At 35.6% G+C, this 22184-nt stretch overlaps 1 protein-coding gene across 1 annotated transcript in view; it reads right to left on the reverse strand.

The window, feature by feature from the left end:
- The window catches only part of TTN (titin), a 281101-nt gene that overhangs the window by 206190 nt on the left and 52727 nt on the right, over positions 1-22184 (reverse strand). The window contains exons 37-44 of the mRNA XM_069735553.1: positions 21986-22151; positions 21087-21318; positions 20680-20964; positions 19636-19755; positions 18044-18232; positions 12089-12145; positions 3624-11109; positions 2050-2129 (exon numbers count right to left, since the gene is read on the reverse strand). Coding sequence (XP_069591654.1) covers positions 2050-2129; positions 3624-11109; positions 12089-12145; positions 18044-18232; positions 19636-19755; positions 20680-20964; positions 21087-21318; positions 21986-22151 — 8615 coding nt within the window. The remainder of the gene's footprint in view (positions 1-2049; positions 2130-3623; positions 11110-12088; positions 12146-18043; positions 18233-19635; positions 19756-20679; positions 20965-21086; positions 21319-21985; positions 22152-22184) is intronic.

Raw genomic sequence — 22184 nt, forward strand, 5'->3', positions numbered from 1 at the left:
GGAGTTAATGTTTTCTCTGTGAGAGAGCCACTGCCTGACTCTTCCTCAAGAAGAAAAATAATTTACTGCTGAAATTCAGCAGGCCAAATCATTTCCCTGGGATCATCATTCAAGGGAAAGTTGTGAGGTCCTCATACACATTAGGCTAATTTCCAATCTCGCCGATATTGTCGAGTTTAGACAACTTTTTTGTAATGCGTATAGAAGCATAAAGACCCATCACTCTATAACATATAGTTTGGGCACCCCTGGTCAAAATTACTGTTATTGTGAACAGTTAAACAAATTGAAGATGAAACTATCTCTAAAAGGGCTAAATTTCAAGAAGACACATTATCATTTAGATTTTCGGCAAAAAATAAATATTTTTCAAAAAAACATGAAAAGATGAAAATATTTTTTTTCAGGCCTTTTAGAGATCCTTTCATTTTCAACTTGCTTAACTGTGTACAATAACAGTAATTTTGAGCAGGGATGCCCAAACTTTTACATGCCACTGTAGATGATGATTTTTTGAAACTTGCCATCACTAACACAGTAATGACGAGAAAAATCAGAGTTTTTTTACACACTTTGATAAATATTAAGAACATAAAAATGTAATATTTCCAATCAAAAGGGAAATTTTGAAAGCAAGAAGCCACAATGAATAATAGAAACATGAAATTAAGTCCGATTTCACAATGAAGTTAAATATAAATGTTTTGTCCAGTTTGGACAACTCATGTTCAATGTTACATGTTCAATGTTATTGATGAGGGAAATGTCCTAAAGCATCTATTTTAGATTTACATGATGATCAATGAAAAGCATGGACCATTTAAATTAAAAAAAATCTGAATACTTCCCTAAGCAATAACAGCTTATTGGCACAGCGCATCCTATGGAGTGAATACATTTTGACTGGGATGTCAAATTTATATCCAAATGTATTCATTTCTACAAACATGGTATATGCACAGAAATTTTAAACAGGCAAATTACCCCTTTAAATCATTAGTTCTGCTTTGATAAAATTTGTCAAATACATTTCTGACAAACTTCTTATTAAAAGCTTCCACTTTGTCAGCATGTGTTATCACAATGCTTTAGACTTCAATATGTAGTAGGGCGACGTGCTACAACTATCAGAAACTTGAATGTCATGTAGATTTGCTTTGCGTTTTAGTTGCAAGTAAAATTCTACCTTTTTATTAACTTACAAAAGAGTTTAGCAACTTTGTAAATAATTATCTTTATTACTTTGTATATAATTCAAAATATCTGGATCCGTCAGCTTAATAAAGAAAGCCAGCATGTTAAAGCACGAAGTTGCCAAAATGGCACAATAAATTGTGGTGCCATTTGCTAACTAAGAGCACTGAAATTATACATCGGGGACAAAATCTAGTGAATTTCTGAAGGGTAATACAATGTTGTGAATGCATAGTATGGACCTGTACCATTAATATTCTGCCCTTGCTACATACTACATATTGAATTTTATGGTCCACTTTTGTAAAATATTATATCTTTAAAAATTGGGACAAAATCAATAAAAAAAATTACTTACTTATGCTTTGGAAAGGATTGAGCTAAATATTCTAACCTTGCAGTCAGAGCTCTAAATAGGTTTATTAATCTGCATTAATAAATGGTTTTAACTATTTACTTTTCATAGCATACAACTTAAAGAGAACAGAATACGTAAAAAACATTGTAAATTAAGAGTTTTCAATTAGCAGTTTAAAAAATACAAAAACACACAAAATGTTACCCATACTTTTCTTAATATTTTATTGAATTAATATAATAGTACAAAGAAATGTGGAACAGTTGAATACATTGAAAATGTTTACCGTAGTGTATATTTATTGTATGTTTTGTTTCTTTTTGGTAACTTGTCATGTGATGGCAAATATTACTCTTTATCAAAAGGTACATCCTCATATTATTCTAATCATAAAATTGCCATACTTATAACAGATTATATCACAATAGTAGCTTCACAGAAATTACATTTGTATTTATGAAATGTGATGGTAGAAATATGGACTTACTCTGCAATACTCAAGAAGATGTTAAGGTAACTAGCAACTTTTTGGGACTTCAATGTCAACCATTCAATTAAAATACATTTTGTGATTTTACTTTAAGGATAACAAAAAACCCAAAAATTGGTTGTGAATTGATTCCAACATGCATCCAATTAAAGACCTGCGTGAATGGACTGTTAGTCAAACACGCACATTACTGCCCTGTTAATTCTTATGGGAGTGCTGAACAAAAGGGTCCTTTAAGAATGAAAGGTACAGCAGTGCCAATACACAGTCACTACTCCATTCACACAGGTCTCTGGTTCTCAGTATTGGTAAGGATCCCATAGGTCCCGTCTCCAAGACTTTACACGTGCTGCGCCGATTCTTTGGAATGCACTACCTAGGTTAATACGATTAATCCCCAATCCCCACAGTTTTAAGTGTGCCCTAAAACCTCATTTGTTCAGATTGGCCTACCGCCTCAACGCATTAACCTAACTATCCCTGTGTGGCCCATTCAAAAAACAAAAACAAAAAAACAAAAACATAATTGGGTTCCTCGCATCATGTTCTCATACACTTTATGCCGTTAATAGCCCTCTGTGTCTATACTGCTACATAATTTGGCAGTTAACTGGTTCATGCAGCTTTACATGAACACCCGAGCCTTACACTATGGCTGGTCTGAACAACAAAAGCAATTGTTACCATCCACCTCTCGTGTCTCCCCTTTTCCTCATAGTTTGTAAGCTTGCGAGCAGGGCCCTCATTCCTCTTGGTATCTATTTTGAACTGTGATTTATGTTATGCTGTAATGTCTATTGTCTGTACAAGTCCCCTCTATAATTTGTAAAGTGCTGCGGAATATGTTGGTGCTATATAAATAAAATTATTATTATTATTATAGGTTAGACAACCAACGATCAGTAAGTCATACCTTATTCTATAGATAAGATAACTTTCAAATTTATAGGAAAGATTAATAATAGTTACATGGCAAGGCAAACATACAATATATTTAAAACATCCAATTGCTTTTTGGATACTAATCAGACAAGAAATACAACTTTAGTTGCATTATTACTAATTATGATGTGAATGAAGTTAGCAATGTAAGGAATATATGCATGTATATATACTGTACGGTATGTGTAAAGATGGAAATATTCACTGTTTATGCTGCTAAATGTCTTCAAATGTGCTGTAAAATAATACACAGAACAATAAAAAAGTTTCTATTACATAGGTACTTTTATTTTATGACTACAACGCTTAATTATCAAACACATACATCCTCATTTGAACATTATCATAGGAAGATATACAGCCTAAAGAAACTCTGACCAATGCAAAATCAAAGATGGCCAAACACAAAATTGTATCCTAAACAGACATTATATACTACTTATACCAGTTCCTAACATGTTATGAATATTTACACTGAAAACACAAACATTTTAACCGCTCACAGTTTAGCATCAAAGCTTACAGTAAAGAATACATATGGCAAAATGGCAGTGATCATTTATTTGAATTATTTACCATCAAGTTTTGTAGAGTGCAAAATTATCAGCTTGGAAGAAAAATGTGTTTGTCACTATATGCTATTGTTTTATTATAAGCAATGCAATTGTTTCTGCAGTTCCTTCTTTATTTGTAGCCAAACATTTGTATTGGCCTTCGTCACCAGCATCAACATTATCTATCGTTAATTGATGACAGCCATTTTGATCCTCTTCAAGTACATACTTTTCCCCTTGAACCAAACTATCATCTTTATACCAACAGACATCTGGTACAGGGGTACCATCAACTACACATTTGAAATTAGCTTGGGTTCCTAGGGATGGTTTTGAGTCCAGAATTGGGATTAAGAACTTTGGAGGGGATTGTGTAACTTGAAACTCAAAGCAACAACTTTCAGAACCTTTAGCATTAAATTGTATAGCTTCCTCTGAAGAAGGCTTATCAAAAACATCAAATTGTATATTTAAGCATTTCTCATTTCCTTCTTCGCCTTCACTTCCAGTGATAGCAATCAGCTCAACAGCTTTATTCACTTCATTATTATCACTCTGAAACTCAAACTCAATTTCTATTTCTTCTTCGTTCTCATTTAAAATGTTTTGTTCTATTGTTTCTTTGCATTCCGCACCCACCAAAGGAAAATCAATGGATTCCTTAATTTCTTCTTTAGCAGCATCTGCGACTGTAACAGCTAACAAAGCTCTGCAAGATACCTCTCCATAACTGTTCTCTGCTTTGCAAATGTATGTTGCTGCATCAGACATGTTCACACCACATATCACAAGACTTTGCTTTTCTCTTTCTTCTTTTATAGCAAATTTTGTAGAATCTGGTGTTATGCGTTCACTTTCTTTGAACCATTTAACAGTTGGTGTGGGCATACCATTTACAGAGCAATGAAATTCTGCATCTGATCCTGGTGCTACATTCAAATCAGAAATGTGCTCGTGAAATTGAGGTGGTTTTTCAGTTACTTCAAAGTTTATTTTAACATCATCAGTATCTTTTGATTCACTCCCTGCATTTTGATCGTCAAAAGCCAAAGGAAGTACATCAAGGGAAATTACCATGCTTTTACTTTCAGGGGAAAATTCAGGAATAGTTATGATTTTCACTTGCTTCTCAAAATCTTTAACTTCACTTTCATCCAATTCAACTTCCAAAAGAATTTCCTGAGGTGAAGGAGACCTTGACGTTGTATTTGCCTCCATATCAAACTCCATTACATGCTGATGAGTTACAGGAGGTGGCAAAGCACAAGATTTGCCATCAAGAGGTAAAATGTCCACCTGAGTAAAACTTTTGGCTTCTCCCATAGGGTTCACTGCAATGCAACTATATTTTCCACCTTCATTAAGTTGTATGTTGTTAATTTCTAGTATATGCACATTGCCTTCTTCTCTTATTTTGATTCTGTCTTCCTGTTTAAGTATTGCTGAATCTCTGCACCATGTCACAACTGGTGAGGGGCAACCTACAACTTCTGCAGCAAAGCTCAATGTATTATTTTCAAAAATCCGCTTTTTAAGAAATGGTTTAATAATTGCTGGTGGCTTTTGATCCCCTCTGCCTAAGTCTTTCTCATCCTCTCCCCATACTTTTCCAGTGTTTGTTAAGCCAATTTGTGAAGGGCCAGCAATATCAGAAGACAGACAACATTCTGTTCCAACAGAGTCCAACATTTGTTGGACTGGTGTAAAGTAATGGTCAGGAGAAGTTGCAGGTGTCAGAAATGATTCACTTAAAGGAGAGTGAAAATGCTCAGAAGAAGATGGTGGAGTGAAAAATTGTTCAATATCAATAGCTTCATCACTAAAGATACTGCTGGCTTCAACTGACATCTCAGATTCTGGAGAAAATGGTCGAGCAGACTGATTCTTATAAAATTCATATACAGTATCAAAGGTGACATCTTCAACCTCCAGTGATGTTATCTGTCCAGTCTTAAAGTCCCTCTCACTTTTTACATCTTCTAGTAGTACAGAAGGGGATTGAGCAGTAACCTGTGAGTGAGGTATATTGAGTTGAGCAACTTCAATTGAGTTTTCTGAAGCCACGTTTTCGGAAGTGCTTACATCTTCCTTCAAGTAATCATTTCCTTGAATATTCTCCAGATTATTTTCATTCAGATTCATAGGCTGCCCATGTTTTTCACATTCAATACTTTCATTGTTCACAATTGACATTAAATAGTCATTACTTATATCTTCACCTTCAAATATACCAAGGTATGAAATATCTTCAATTTCATTCAAACTTTGTACATCATCTTTTTTAACTAACTTATCCAAATTTAATCGGAATTTGTTGTCTTCTGAGGGTGTTATTACTTGTTGCTCGATTTGTGCGATGTTCTCTTTTTCTGTTTGGTTTGCTTTTTCTGAGTCAATTTGTTTTGCCTCTAATGGCTTTAGTTCAGAACATATTACTGGAGTTTTCACCATAGACCGCCGTCTAGGAGGAGGTGTTGGTAATTCCTTTTTAACACTAATATTTACTGACTCATTTAGCAACTGTCTTTGGTTAGTGCTAATGGTTTCAACAAGAGAACTCTTTCGGAAAACAGGTTTATTGTCAGTACCAGATCTACTTTTTACAAAAGAATGCCTTCTTTGAGGAACTACTGGTAGGGCCTTCTTTGTGTCTGCTGTCTCTTCACCTACTCTTCCCTGATCAACAGTTTTACTTTCCACTGGTTTGATTTCATTGTCGATAGTAGATTTACTTTTAATAAAGGAGCGTCTTCTTTTAGGTACCATAGGCAAATCCTTTCTCGTGGCATCAATAACAAGATCTTTAGGCACAACACCCAGACTTTGTTCTGGAGAATTTTCTTTTGCAGCATCAAGCTTAATTTCAATTGTTTCATTGCTTTTAAACTGTAAAACTGTAGATACCGATTCCTGGTGAACATTTCTATTGTCTGCAATAATAACTGAAAGTGTTAAATTTTGTTCTTCAGTTGATTGTGGAACAGCATCTCTTTCAACTTTTTCATTTTCTATATCCTTAGAAAAACTACTTACAGTGTCATCCAACTCTTTTCTTTCCCTAACAATATCACTCTTGGTGATATCTGTAATATCTGGACCATCATGAACAGAATATTGTGGACTTTGAACTGTAACTTTTAAGTCTATTTGATCATTGTGAGTGCTTCTTTTCTTAATAATTGTGTTATCGATGCCATGTATTAGATTATCATTGACTTCTGTATCACATGCAATTAAAGTTGATATGCCTTCAGGTTCTTTCAGAATAACTGATGGTACAACAGTTTGTGCCTCATTTTCTAAAATGGTTTTATCCTCTTTTGAAGTCTCTGTGATGATTTTATGCCATGTTAACTGTGGTTCAGAATCCTCTGATATAATACATTCAAGAACAGGACAAGCCTCTTCTTTACCATCTACTTGAATTTCATTCTCTTGAATAGCTTCCTTTGCTTTACTAGACACATCAAAACCAAAGGTAAACTTGTGTTTGACTTTTTGCTTGTTATTAGTAGTAGACTTTTTCTGTTCAATTTCAACTATCTGGACGGTTTCTTCTAATTCTTCAAAATCAGGAACTGGAGTTGGTGCAGTAACTTTAATTTCCACGGGCAATGATAATGATATGTCTGATTTGTGGGGAATTTCATAGCCAACATGTGGGAGCTGAAGACTGAATCTATAACCATCTGTAAGAGACTTTTCTTCAGCATTGGCAAAAAGTGATACAAGTTCCTCATCCTCACCTTCAGCGAAATGTTCAGATATAAGCATCTCACATTTCATTAAGGTTTTATCTTCACCTTGGTCCTGATTTTCTCTACTTTTAACTTTGAGTTTGCCAAATGTTGTGTCGGTTCCATATTGATTAAATATTACACATGTTATAGAACCAGAATTTTGAGGAAGAACTGTAGAGAATGTTAAAGTGGATTTTGTTTCTGTGGTAAGTATGACTACATCTTCATTTCGGGATACTGATTTGTCATTATTGTACCAAGAAACAGTTGGTTGAGGATAACCGTTGAAAATACATGTAAAAGTGCATGAATCACCTTCAAACACTTCCTGAGATTCCATTTCTTTAGTAAACATAGGTGCACTTGGAAACATCTTCTTGTAATCAGTGCTTTCATTAGAATGAAAACTGCTAGACTTAATTTCTTTCAAAGCTGGCAATTCTAATTCCACATCTTTTTCCCCAGATTCATCATATGTGTCAATCAGTAAACTTTTTTCAACATTTAATTCATGTGGAATTTCTCTGTCTTCATTACATAGTGAAAATTCTGGCTTTTCATATACCCGTTCAGAAAAAGGTTTGGCTTGAAAACTTTCTTTATTTTTTAAAGCAGTAACTTTCTCTTGGTGATCAATTAGCAGTGGTTTTGATAAATTTTGTTCAATAACTTTAAATGAATCTGAAGATTCTAATTTTGCATATTCATTTACTTCTGTAAGTCTAGTATCTTCAACCAAAGAGAAATCAGAAGCTGGTGTTACTACAGCATTGTCTTCTTCTTTCACTTCAGGAGGTTTTTGAGGAACGGTTTTCTCACTGCTGACTGCCTGCTGAAGTTTATTGGTAATTAAAGATGACAGGTCAGATTCATAGGAACATTTTGTTTGTTGTAATCTCAAGTGGTTAATTTCAGTGAAATTGGGTAATTCGGGCTCAAGGCTTTCATAAATTAAATGTTGACCACCCTGGGTATCTTTTCCGACAAGTAATGAGTCCATTTCAGAATAATATTCTTGAAGTTTTTCATCTATATTTCCAAACATTTGTTGAAAAGGTTTTTCTTGTTGTTTTGTTTCAAGCCAACTTTGCTTGCTTTCACTGTATTCTAATTTTTCTATGGATGATGCAATCAAATTTGATTTAGGCAGTTCCCTCAAGACTTTGAAGACATCAGAATTTTCATTCTCTGAGCGTTCTGTCATTAGTAATTCCAAATCCTCTTTTCTAACTTCTGTAGTGTTTATAAATGGTGTACCCAAAGCATCATCTTCTGCACATATGTGTTTGCCTTGAGTAGACAACTCTTTTGGGTCTTGATCTTGTTTGTAGTTTCCCTTAGCTGTATTAGATTCTAGTAGCTTTTCTTTGGCAGTTGCTTCATTGGCTAGTAAGCGCATTAAAATAGCTTCAGTAGGTTTTTGTAAAATTTGTGATGTAACAGATTTGTTTAGTTGAATTGCTTCAGGTATTAGTAAAGCTGTAACTGGTTCATGTATTTGGATGGACTCTTTAATATTCATATCTTTCTCCACTTCCTGTGATACATCACTCATTGTGATGGCATCCGTTTCTGAAATGTTTAAATTACTTTCAACAATAGGAAAACCAACTCCTTCTTTCACTGCTGTACTTTTCTCATATAAAGAGTTGTCAAGAAGTTCATGAATTTTCTCATGTTCACGCAGACTCACTTTTTCTTCTTTTATGTGTTGTGCAGAAATATATTCTAGTCTTCTTTCTGGGGAAGACTGGAAAATTCTAGATTTAACAGGTGTATACATTTCAATTGGTTCAGATGCATCTAATTTACTGTCTTTCATTTGTTTTTGGAGATCACCAGTGGCAGTTATTGGCTTACTGGAATTAATTTCCATTATAGGCTTTTGTCTTTCTAGGATGTCATCTAAAAGTATCTGGTCTTTATAAATTTCTTCCTGACTAATCTTTACAGATTTGGAAAGGCTACCAAATGCTTCAATTTCTACATCTGGTTTATGTTCCACGCTTGGTGTATACATTTCATATGTTCTAGATGTAAAGTGTCCAATAGTTGGATTCTTTTCCCGCAATTTCAATTCTCCACGTAAGAAAGTATGTTCCATCCGGTGTTCATTTTCTTTCTCGTCATGACTTTGTAGGCCTGCTACATGCACAAGCTTCCCATATTCAAGATCTTTATCAGAACTTTTTTTATGTTCTTCTTGCTCCATATCTGTATGGCTTTGATATGTATTACTAGCCTGAAATGGTCCTTGGCGTATTTTGGATCTCACGGGCTTATTCATTTGAATTGTTTCTTCAAATGATTCTAGTTCATTTGTCGTTACTTCTTTCTGCATTGATTCCAGTAATGGCTGAGAAGAAAAAGACTCTAATTTTGTTAAGTCTTTAAGTTCTTTATGTGGTTGTACAGGAAAGGTAATATTATCCCTAGGAATTTCATCAGAACTATCTGCAAAGGTATCATGTATATCCGGAGACTGGAAGAATTTAACTTCACTATGGCTGAATTTTTGTGCTGCTTGACTCACATAACTGATTTCTGAACGATCTTGGAGTACTTTTGATTTGATGGGCTCATTAATTTGTATGGGCTCTGTCAATTCCAAAGTACTATCTATTTCTACTGCGGGATCATTTTTAATATTATGCAAAATAATATCAGGATTCAAGAAAGGTTTTGTTTGTTCAATATTGTCTTTCTGCTGATCACTCTCAATAATAATTTCATTAAAAGTGCTTTTACTGACTGCACTAATTCTCTCATTATGAATTTTCTTAGTTTCATCTTCTTCATTTTTGAGTATAGATGAATCAAAGATGCCAGTTTCCCTTATTTCTTGTGGCTTATTAATTGTATCTGGCTCAATTATTTGTGGAATGGAAAAGGGGAACTTGTTCAGTCCTGAAACGTTTTTAGGCTCCTGTGGTACATCTAAAAATGAGCTCAGTTTATGGGTTTCCTTTTCAATGTGGAAACTTGTATCACTCTGCAAAGACTCAAGGTCCATATCAGAGTACAAGTCAGAAGAGTAAATTGAACTTCTACTTCCTCTTGCACGTTTGAGCTCTCGCAACTTTTGTAACTTTGCCTGTATTTCTTTGTCTAACAATTTATCACTATCCAATTTTTTCCTCCTTTTCCCTTTGCTCTGAGCTTCATCTGAAACAATTTTTTCAAAGCTGATTGTTTTCACAATACCTCTTTTAGGGTACTGGTTTCGCAATATTTGAGTTTCTCGACGTTTATCGTGGGGTGATCCAACACATTTAAGGTCAACTTTTAATTTGATTTCTCTCTTTTTCTGTACTAATGAATCAATACTTTCATGTGTTTTCTCGGAAAATCTTAAAAAATCCAAGTATTTTGGATTTTGCTCTTCCTTCAGTGCTACAAGCAATGATGCAGTACTCTCAGCTGAGCCCTCACTGTTAATAGCAAATATACGATAACTTCCAGAATCTCTGTCTTCTACTGCTTTAATTAACAAACTGCAGAAATGAATGTGCATATCAATTTCAGTTTTAACAACCCTACGTTTCTCTTTCCCAATAGGCTTATTGTTGTGAAACCATGAAATTTTTGGTGCTGGACAGGCCACAAGTTTGCATCGGAAAACAGCAGGCTCCCCTTCTAACACAGATCGAAAAGTCAGCTTTTGTGTGAAGGAAGGCTTAATGAACTCAGACCAAGAACCAATAGAAGATGTCCGACTTGCACATCTATTAGAGGAGACAAGTCCGTGATCCAAGTAGTCTTCTGTATCAGAAAAGGCCCCTCTTAAGTCTCTTTGCTTTTCATTCTTCTTTGCATCATTGAAGAAAATTTCTATGGAAAAATGAAATCTGTATTTTAAGAATAGTTCACATTCTCAAATACTTGAATTTAAATTAAGAAACTAATTTTCAACTACAATGTTTAAAGATGTTTGAATATTTACATATTCATGCTACATAAAGTACAAATCCAGAAAAATATTCACTCACCATATTTGTTCGAATAAACGCAACGCCTTGTTCTTTTTTAAAGATTCTGATGCGAAAATCGTTCGCTGTTTGTTCTTTCTTCCAACTGTAGAAATCTCTTCTTCAACAGACAGGTAAATCTCAACAAATTTTAGGTAATTTTTTTATTCTGTGTGTGCACAGCTGTCCGAAAGTTTTAGTGAGTTTAAAATGTAATATTACAATCTTACCTGACTTGCAGACAGCAGAATAAACGCCCTTTCTGATCCTTTTGAATGTGAGTAAATAATTTTTGAAAATAACAAGAAATGGCAACTATCCTTAATATATCTACATTTAAATGAGAAGGCGTTTATTCGAACTAATACAGCCGCATACTTAGGATGTTAAGCAGAAAACAGCAAGCAACAATGATAATGTACAGTACTAGATGCCATCTGCAAGCCATGTAAGATCTTCAAATGCGTTGTTTTTTTTTTTAAAAAAACAGCAACTTGATAATTATATTACTGGACACATTTTTTTGCAGTCTTAGACATTTTGATTAATTCTTTTTCATGCAGAAACGGAAAGCGTGAAAATAATCTTACAAGAAAAATAAACTAAGATCACTATAAAAGCCCAAAACTTTGAAAACACTTTCATGCATATTTTAAAATAATAGAAAATGTTGATCTATATTGTCTAAGTAAGTCGATAATTTATGACGCATTCACATTTTTCTATAATTAAACACATAACATTACCTTGTCTTGATTGAAGTTCCACTTTTCATTGCTTTTAGCATTTATACCACTAATTGTTTTATTATACATTTATAAGAATAAAATATTTTTCCGTACCTTTTACTTCGAATTCTATCTGTTGCTCTATTTTCTCCTGCAGAACCTTTTCCAGTGCTATAAAGAAAAAGAATATTAAGTTTGCAACCTCTTTTCATGTTTGGAGTTCTTAAAGAGGACCTGCCACCAGGCCAAGAGTGTTCAGTTATTACCGCTGCTCTCAAGTTTTTTTTTTTTTTTAAATCCCCCATGGGATTTCAGAGATGCAAACTTTTACAAAGTGGGTGCTGCTCACACAATTCTCTGGAGGTGTGTCTTGGGGCTGCTCTGAATTATTACCCTGTGAACAATTCTCCATGGTTAAAAACAATAAAAGTAGTACTAATAAAAAAACATATCTCTGGAACCATATGGTGGATTTAAAAAAAAAAAAATACATACTCAGGGGAGCTAATAAAATAAGAGCAAAAACTGACCACTTTTGACCAGTTGGTGGGTTCTCTTTAAATGATAGTACATAGACAAGGATACATTTTAGACGAAGAATGAGCAAATTTTGATAAAAGTAAACTATGATTTAGTATAAAATGTGAGAATTAAACTTTTGAAGTAAAAAAAGCATATTTTAAAGGTTCAGATTAAAGCACTTAATACAGTTATCTTTTAATATGTCAACACAATAATATAGGCTACTAACAGTGTCGATGATAAAGAAAAAAGTTGAATTAGCTTTTTGCTCAAAATATTTTTCTTGAATCAACAAAATGTTTAAGAGAATTAAACACTAAAGAAAATTGTAAATTTTGAAGAATATCAAGGGTTTTGCTCATTCCTAAGAGTCAAGGACAGATAACCAAACTGAACATAAAGCAGCACATGCCGTAACAAATTAAAGATGTGAGCAAATGTGAAGTGAATGCATGTGATCATGTGGATGGAGGTATGTGAACATGCCTTGACATGCCTCAAATGCATTTGGAAATGATGAATCTATTGGTCAATGTATTTTGTAAATCTTTGTTCATTGCATACACTGATATGCAAGAATTTATATTTGGAAAGAACATGCAGTTGCCAACCTGTCACTCTCAGATGAGTGTTGCATTCGGCTTGTCCTGCAGCATTAACTATTTTGCAAGTATAGATACCACTCTGCTTTGGAAGAACTTTCAGCAGCTTTAAGCTGCAGAGTGAACCATCATTTCTCAACAGACATGTCACAGACTCATCAACCAGAAGTTTGTTGAAGAGCCATATAACGCAAGGCGCAGGTATTCCCTTTATGACACAAAAGAGGGAGACATCGGCGCCTTCCTTTACAAAAGTTTCGATCTGCATTTTTTCAAGAAACGTTGGCACTATAGCACAAGAGTCTATTATTTCTTCATAAGGAATGACGTCCGGAAAGTATTCTTTGCTTCTTTGCCTTTCAGGACCCTGTGGTCTTTGCGATGGAGTGATAGAAATGCTTGATGTTTTCACGGTGGTTTCCTGTTTTGCTTCGTAAGTACTCTTAATCTGAATTTCTTTGTGAGACTTAAAACTCTTTTTATCTGATTCAGAGTCTATTTGTGCTACTGCCAGGGTGGTGGTTTCTTGTGCTAGGTGAGAATAAATTTTAGAAAATGTTAGTTGAAATGGCTTGGGAATACAGTGCATAATAGTACTATAAATTAGATCCAGTTAGATAATTTGTTAGTATTGTAAGTATTATAAATAATTTATCGATGGTTCTTCTAATTTTATTGTTATGTTTAATGTAGAAAAATAGTAATAGTAGTATTAGTTATATTAGTTGCAAATCCATAACATTGCAAGATATTATTCCACAATAATATAACTTGCTGATTGATAGCAATAGTGACTTTTGAAAGGTACCTTAATTTCTATTTGTAATTTATCTTTTATTGAATGTATAACTATCACATTCATTGTGAAAAATCACAATTTATTGCAGTAGCAATATCACCATGTCTGTAATGTCATGAAACACAACAAACAACATTTTTACTATATTATGCCAAATAATATACCGTATATACTCGAGTATAAGCTGAGATTTTCAGCCCATTTTTTGGGGCTGAAAGTCCCCCTCTCGGCTTATACTCGAGTCATACCTGGGGTCAGCAGGGGAGGGGGAGCGGGGGCTGTGTAATTATACTTACCTACTCCTGGTGCGGTCCCTGCGCGTCCCTGCTTCTTCCAGCGCTGCATATTCTTCCTGTACTGAGCGGTCACATGGGACCGCTCATTACAGTAATGAATATGCGGCTCCACCTCCCATAGGGGTGGAGCCGCATATTCATTACTGTAATGAGCGGTAACGGTGACCGCTCAGTACAGGAGAATATGCAGCGCCAGGAGAAGCAGGGACTGCACCGCGCCAGGAGCAGGTAAGTATATGGATGCAGCTCCGTCATCAGCGTCCTCTGGCTGTGACGCTCAGGTCAGAGGGCACGGTGACGTAGTCAGTGTGCACCCTCTGCTGAACGTCAGTGCTGAAGATGGAGCCGCACGAGGAGCAGGTAAATATTGAAAGTGCCGGGGGTCCTGAGCGAAGAGAGGTGAGTATGTGATTTTTTTTTTATCGCAGCAAAAGCAAATGGGGCAAGTGACTGTGCGGAGCATATATGGGGGCCATAACGCTTGTGCAGCATTATAATGGGGCAAGTGACTGTGCGGAGCATATATGGGGCCATAACGCTTGTGCAGCATTATAATGGGGCAAGTGACTGTACGGAGCATCTTATGGGGCCATAACGCTTGTGCAGCATTATAATGGGGCAAGTGACTGCATGGAGCATCTTATGGGGCCATAACGCTTGTGCAGTACTATATGGGGCAAGTGACTGTATGGATGATCTTATGGGGCCATAACGTTTGTGCAGCACTATATGGGGCAAGTGTCTGTATGGAGCATCTTATGGGGCCATAACGTTTGTGCAGCACAATATAGGGAAAATATCTCTATGGAGCATCTTATGGAGCCCTTATTACCCTTTATGCAGGATTATATGGGGCATATTTTAATATGGAGCATCTAATGGGGCCCATCAAACTTTATGGAGCATTATATGGGGCTCCTGATTCAATATGGATATTCAAAAACACTTAACCTACTGATGTCTCAATTAATTTTACTTTTATTGGTATCTATTTTTACTTTTGAAATTTACTGGTAGCTGCTGCATTTTCCACCCTAGGCTTATACTCGAGTCATTAAGTTTTCCCAGGTTTTTTGTGGCAAAATTAGGGGGGTCGGCTTATACTCGGGTCGGCTTTTACTCGAGTATATACGATAATCATTCTCCAATTTTTCTCGGGAAAATATTGCCCAAGAGTTAAGTTAAGCACGTTAGAATATCACATTTTTGTGTAAAATGTTATATTACTTTAGTTTTGTCGTTTTACATTAACATTGTTAGTTTGAGACTTTGTGTATATGTTATTTTAACAACTAAAGAACCATCGTCTTATTTATTTTATTTCCAAGTATTGAAAAATGAATCTGGCATCAAAATTAATCAACATTAATAGCCACCTTCTACAGTTAATACTGCAGTGCTTGTCTCTTCTCCAAAATCATTATGTAAAGTGCAACTGTATGTGCCTTGATCTGTCAGCTGAACGTTCGCTATGGTAAGCAACATGACATTTCCATTTTGAGAAATTTTTATTCTTGTTGTGTCTTCTATTGGCTGGCCTTCATGTTTCCAAATGACTTGAAGGTTGCCATCTTGTACTGCACAGATAAACTGGGCTACTTCTCCACATTTCACAGTCATATCATGAAGTTGAAGCAGTATCTTTGGTGCATGACTGTCATTGTCCTTATTGCCAGCTTCGGAAACCACTTCTGAACTACTTTGACTGATGGTTTCTTTAAACTCTGCTTCTACTGTCTTCACAGATGATGCAGTTATGGAAGAACTTTCAGAAACACTTTCAAAAACCTGTATACCTTCTTCAGAGGTAAGCCCTTGCACTGATTTAAATCCTTTTACATACATTGTGGCTTCTGACACTGACTGTGTGCTGACAGACTCTGTAATACTTTTCGTAGAACTTGTAAAGCTTTGACTAACTACGGATTTCACTGTGTAATCAAGCGAAAAAAAAGAAATTATCAACTAAATTGTCCAATATTCCTTACGATAAAGAACAAATATGTTGATCAAGAAGACGTAAACATGACTTGAGAATAACGCATGCCAACTGCATGCTCTGTACAAAAAAATTGACAAAAGATGAAGTACTGGAAATTCATGCTGACATAGAAGGTTGCATCTTCTTTCGTTGTCGCTTTCCAAATTTTGATTAAGATTTGTTCTTTAAAGATCCAAAGTAAGAGTGACACCTGTTTTACTATTGGATTAAAATAATTGGTAATAGTTAGATAATTTGGCTATGGTTGGTTCAACTGATAATTTTGAAGTGAAATGAACATCATGTCAACAAACGTGGGTATGGTGGAGCAATGATTTAGACATCGTGACAGTCAACGTAAGAAAGTGAATTTGTGTGATGTTAGTGATATCTGCATACCGAGTGATAAGTGTAAGAAGTGAATACTGTAAGAAAGATGAAAACCTATTAGTAATAGTACAAATGTGTCATATGTGAACCCAATGGGGTGGTGGATCTTTACCTTCAGTCACTGTTAGGGTGGCTGCGCAAGAGACTTCACCAGCACTATTTTTTGCTTTGCAAACATATTCACCAGCATTCTCAAGAAAGGCATCCACTATGATAAGTATAGCTGTGCTCGTAGATTCATCGAAATGAAAGACTATATTTTTTGAAGGCAGAACTTTATTTTGGTTGTGAAACCAATATATTTCTGGTTTGGGAAAACCAGAAACTCTTGCCACAAAGCGCACGGTTCCCCCACTGTTTACTGTATAGCTTGAAATAGGCTGGATGAAGATAGGAATATGAGCAACCAGCTCCCTCTTATATGACGCAGAAGAAATAATCTGCTCTGTGGTAGGTGATGCAAAGTCTGCAGAAATTGTTTGCCCTGAAAAGAAGCATGTTCATTTTTATTTGAAAAACTAAGCTAGTCAACTAAAAATGGTTTCCTTAAATGGGTTGTCTTGGCATGTAATATCGATGGTCTATGCCTAAAATAGCTCATCAATATCAGATCGGAGAAAGTCCTTCATGTGACACTCCCTCCATTCAGAGTTGAGTCAACTCTATTCAATAGTTATATCTGATCACTATCGGAGCTAGTACCAGCTGATCAGTGTGGAAGCTTGGCGTTGGACCAACACTGATCTGAAATTGATGAATTAATATGCGGATAGATTATCGATAATATATTCCCTGGCCAAGACTTTAAACAGTGTACTTATGTAGGCCTTAAAAAATATACAAAAATCAAATACATTTTCGTCCAATGCCCTTACCGGTCATACAGAACAGAGCTAAGAGTCAAACTGAGTGAGATGGTAGACTGACAAATTTTAGTAAGTCAACCTTTTTTGCCATATTGGTCAGATTTGTCTGAATTCTCAATAGCTGTTTATATGATAAAATGTGCCATGGCTGTCAGGTATGGAAAAGAAAATGTTATTGTAAATCATATGCTACTTACATTGTGTGACTTTTTATTTTTATTTTTTAATAAATGGTGTTCTTTATTTTTTTATTTGTATGTTCTTAGTGTTTTGTTGCTTTGTTTTTGGTTATGCAAAATGTTTGGATATCTTTGTGACACAGAAAGATTGCACCTTTAGAGTATGCAATGGTCAACGACATGGAAAAGAACAGACAGGACAAAAAAGCATAGCAAAGTAACAAGTAACAAGTAGATGGTAATATGACAATGAGAAATGATGGTTACACTGCTGTTCCATATTCACAACAAGAATATGTATGTTCCAGTAGCATCTAAATGGATTGTATTAGTGAATTTAATTGACAATGATGACAAAGACTATGTTAGAACCACTGTTAAATGGTTGATCTATATATATTTGTATTGCACCACTAATTTTGTAGAAGACATACCTTCAAGCCTGAGATTTGCTGTGCATGAGACTTGTCCAAGAGCATTGCTAGCAGAAAAAGTATAGACGCCTTCATCTTCAGAGTAGGCCTCTGCTATTTCAAGTTGATAGGTGTCTTCAAATTGGGTCATTTTAAAGAAGCGTGATGGCTTGATCTCCTTGTCTTTGTTGAACCAGGATACTTTCAGATCTGTATAAATGCGATAGTGTATGTAAAAATATTTTATATTTTATTTTTTATAAACCCCATTATATTTTTAAAGGGAACTTATCACATCAGAAAACATAATTTCCATGAATCCATAGTGTAGATAGCATCACAATGCTGCCTTGCCACCTTTATGAACGTGCGGCTAAAGGGAAAAAAATGAACTCATTTTCTCCCAAGAGCCACCAGCTTTGAGTTATCGTGGTGTGCACACAGCAGTTACAATCACCTTTCACAGCACTGCGATTGGCGGTTATAAGCATACTCTGGCACTTTTATTGACAGCTTGCTCTGTACAGATGCACTGCACAGCGAGTTGTCACCGGAAGTGTTGGGGTATGCTTCCACAATGCTGCGAGCCATGACTGTAGCCACCCTGTGAACTGCCCCATAGGTGAAAGCCAATGGCTCTCGGGAGGAAATAAGTTCATTTCTCCTCACTTTCAGTAAGTATTGTGACCCCATTTACCTGCAGATAAACCCCATAGCTGCAGGTAAATAGCATTTACCAAGGTGAGAGGTTCCTTTTAAGGCATGCTGTGATAACTATAGTACATATATTAAAGGGAACCTGTCATCTGAATTTGGCGGGACTGGTTTTGGGTCATATGGGCGGAGTTTTCGGGTGTTTGATTCACCCTTTCCTTACCCGCTGGCTGCATGCTGGCTGCAATATTGGATTGAAGGTCATTCTCTGTCCTCCATAGTACACACCTGCACAAGGCAAGATTGCTTTGCGCAGGCGCGTACTATGGAGGACAGAGAATGAACTTCAATCCAATATTGCAGCCAGCATGCAGTCAGCGGGTAAGGAAAGGGTGAATCAAACACCCAAATACTCCGCCCATATGACCCAAAACCAGTCGCGCCAAATTCAGGTGACAGAGTCCCTTTAAAGCAATGGGTTCAAATATTTATTACAAATGAATTACAAATGATAATGATATCAAATGTACCAAACACCTAAAATTTGTTCCATACTATGGGATTCCAATGTTAGCAAATTTTAAGTTATTGTTTGTATATTTAAAATGTATCCAATTTTCCTATTTATTCTTTGCCGCAACATTTTAGTTTTCATATTCTCTGCTTGCTGCTTTTCAGTAAAAACTTTTATTAATTACTGCAACAATTCTGAGCTGTGAAACCGTGTAATCATCACACGCCCAGGACAGATTTTTATCCAATGGAGGTACTCAATGAAGGTTCCGATTGAATGATTGTATGCAGAGATCATGAAAACCTTTGTAAATGGATACATGAAATATGTTGTCAAATTGTATGGATTATACAAATAATATATTTTATTAGCTAAATCAGGATACCCATTAAGTTTTCTCAGCTAACTTTAATGTAACTTTGTATTGGTTAATGGTTGAACTAACCTGAGCCAGAGACACGACACTGAAAGCTTGCTGACTGTCCTTCTGCAGTAATGGCATCACGGAGAGGTGCGATGATTTCGGGTGGGTAGGCTGGAGCCTCCAAATCTGGTGACACTACTTCTGTGGTTCAAAAATAGACACACTAGATTAATATCTATAGTCACATCTAATCAATAACTTATCAGTAACAGTTCTAGAATTTATAAAGATACAGCCGTCCTTTAAAGTCCGCAATCACTCAATGTGACTCCTCACAGTACGCTGTCAGGATTTTTCGATGATGGCGTCAGGAGCACGAGGTCATGTGACCGTATATATGCCATTTGCATACTTCACATCACATACCGACTTGCTCAATTCACTTGTATTGAGCGAGACCACGCACGTTTAATTGGCATGTGACCATGCAAATCACATACTTGTTGTGAATCATCCACAAACTACTGGCGCTGGCACTGGAGAATCCTGACAGCGCGCAGTGTGCACACTATAAGGATTCACAAGTCTACCGTCACAAAGAGTGACTGCAGACTTGTACACTAAGCCTGGACAACCCCTTTAAAGTGCTACATTCAATTTAATAGTTGAAATAATTGATTTATGTTATAAAAAATGTCTAATAAGTTTCTTTAAATTTGTTTTAAGTCTCTTTCACTTAGATCTGATGAGATCAGAATGGCTGCATAATAGCATTTGAAAGTTTCTCTGCCTAATATTGAATTTAACATTTTATGAGTCCGTCCCACTGTTCCTTATAATATCAGAACTATCCAATTATTATCACATGGATTTTCAAATGAAGTACACCTGCCTCTTCAGGTCGAAGAGATCTATGTAATAATGTATACAAGTTGTATTATTAAATCTGGTGACAAATCTACTTTAACTGACTACAAACCACATCACAACATTATTTGGTGACACAGAAACATCACATTGTAAAATCAAGTTTTTTTCTAAAGCTGGTAATCTCACACCTTCATCTAAGGATATCTTGTAACGTAAGGTAGGAGAAATTTGGTAGTTTGAAAGAACCATAATTACCTTCAACAGTAAGCGTTGCAGATGTGCTGGCCATCCCAGAGTCATTGCTTGCTTCACAAGTGTACAATGCAGCATCTTCAGGGAAGGCTTCAATGAGCAATAGGGTGTATTCCTGACCATCGTGAAGAAACTTGCACTTGAAACCAGCAGAAAGTTTTGTTGAGTCTTTAAACCAAGCTACAGCTGGCTGTGGCTTGCCGGACACAACGGTACAGAAACGTGCAGGTTTTCCAGAATCCACATGTACTGGCTCAAGTTTCTTTATTATAACCGGAGGTTCTGGAGCTGTGGAAGAGTCAACACCAATGTTTAATTACATTCTTAGCATACTGAATTGTACAAAATTGAGCTCTCAAAAAAGTAAAGAATTTATCAGGTTTCCAAAATCTTGATATTTCGGCACCTACCGTTTACATAAAGAGTGGCAGTGCTTCTGTTTTTGCCAGCTGTAAAGGTATACTCTCCAGCATCGCTCATTGTAGTTTCTGTGATGCACATACGATGGACACGTCTTTCCACAATGTACTCGTATCTCTCTTCAATATGGAAATTAATCTCAATGCCATCTTTATGCCAATGAGCATCAACATCGTCCTCATTGACTTCAAATTCAACCACGGCTCTTTGTCTTTCGACAGCCTACAAGCAATAATACTTTATCATTATTGATCTGAACAAAGTAACTAAAACATTTTAGTTGAAAACTATATTTTCATATCAGCATTTCAGCCCATTTAATAGTAAAAAAAATTGGGTCCAATTAATTATTGCATTTGCGTCTTTTTTCTCTAGTTGTTGGTGTTTTTAACCTGTTTTTGATTTGCAACAATTTCTTCTTGCCTATTTTATATGCGTTCCTCTGTTTTTTTATGTTCTCCAAAGTGAGCGTGTTTTTTGTTTTCCAGATGTCTGCAGCTGATTCATCAATTGCGACTTTTTTAAAATGTCACTTAACTTTTGTGCAAATGTACTCCAGTCCCCACATCCCCCACTAGTAATTTTATAACTGCTTAAAATGTTTGCACAATTTTTGCAATTTTTGCAATATTTTAGTGGAACATATAACGTTATGCTCTAAAAATTAGCAAAAGACAAAAATAAAGGAAATGTTTAGTTATGTGCAAAATTCATCAGCTGCCTTTGAAGAATTTGTTGCAAAAAAAATATACCATTAGACCAAAAAAGTAAGAAAAAAAAACTCAAATAATAAATCGGACCCTATGTTTCCTTCAAATTTAACCATCTATTTTTCATTAATATTTTAAACTTGTGTAAAATGTACGAACTTATTTTTTAGAATAAATACCTCAATCTCTTTTCGAGGACATGTGATGCGGACATCCCGGCCTTCTACATGTAAATTGGCAGTGGACATATTACTACCAGCAACTACAGAGTACTGCCCAGCATCGGACATGCGAGCAGAAGGAATCACAAGGCGGTGAACATATCTCTCACTCTGAATTTTAATCCTAAATCGAAAAACAAAATATAGAATTATATAT

This window comes from Ranitomeya imitator, chromosome 7 (assembly GCF_032444005.1).
Source record: "Ranitomeya imitator isolate aRanImi1 chromosome 7, aRanImi1.pri, whole genome shotgun sequence".
Lineage (NCBI taxonomy): Eukaryota > Metazoa > Chordata > Amphibia > Anura > Dendrobatidae > Ranitomeya > Ranitomeya imitator.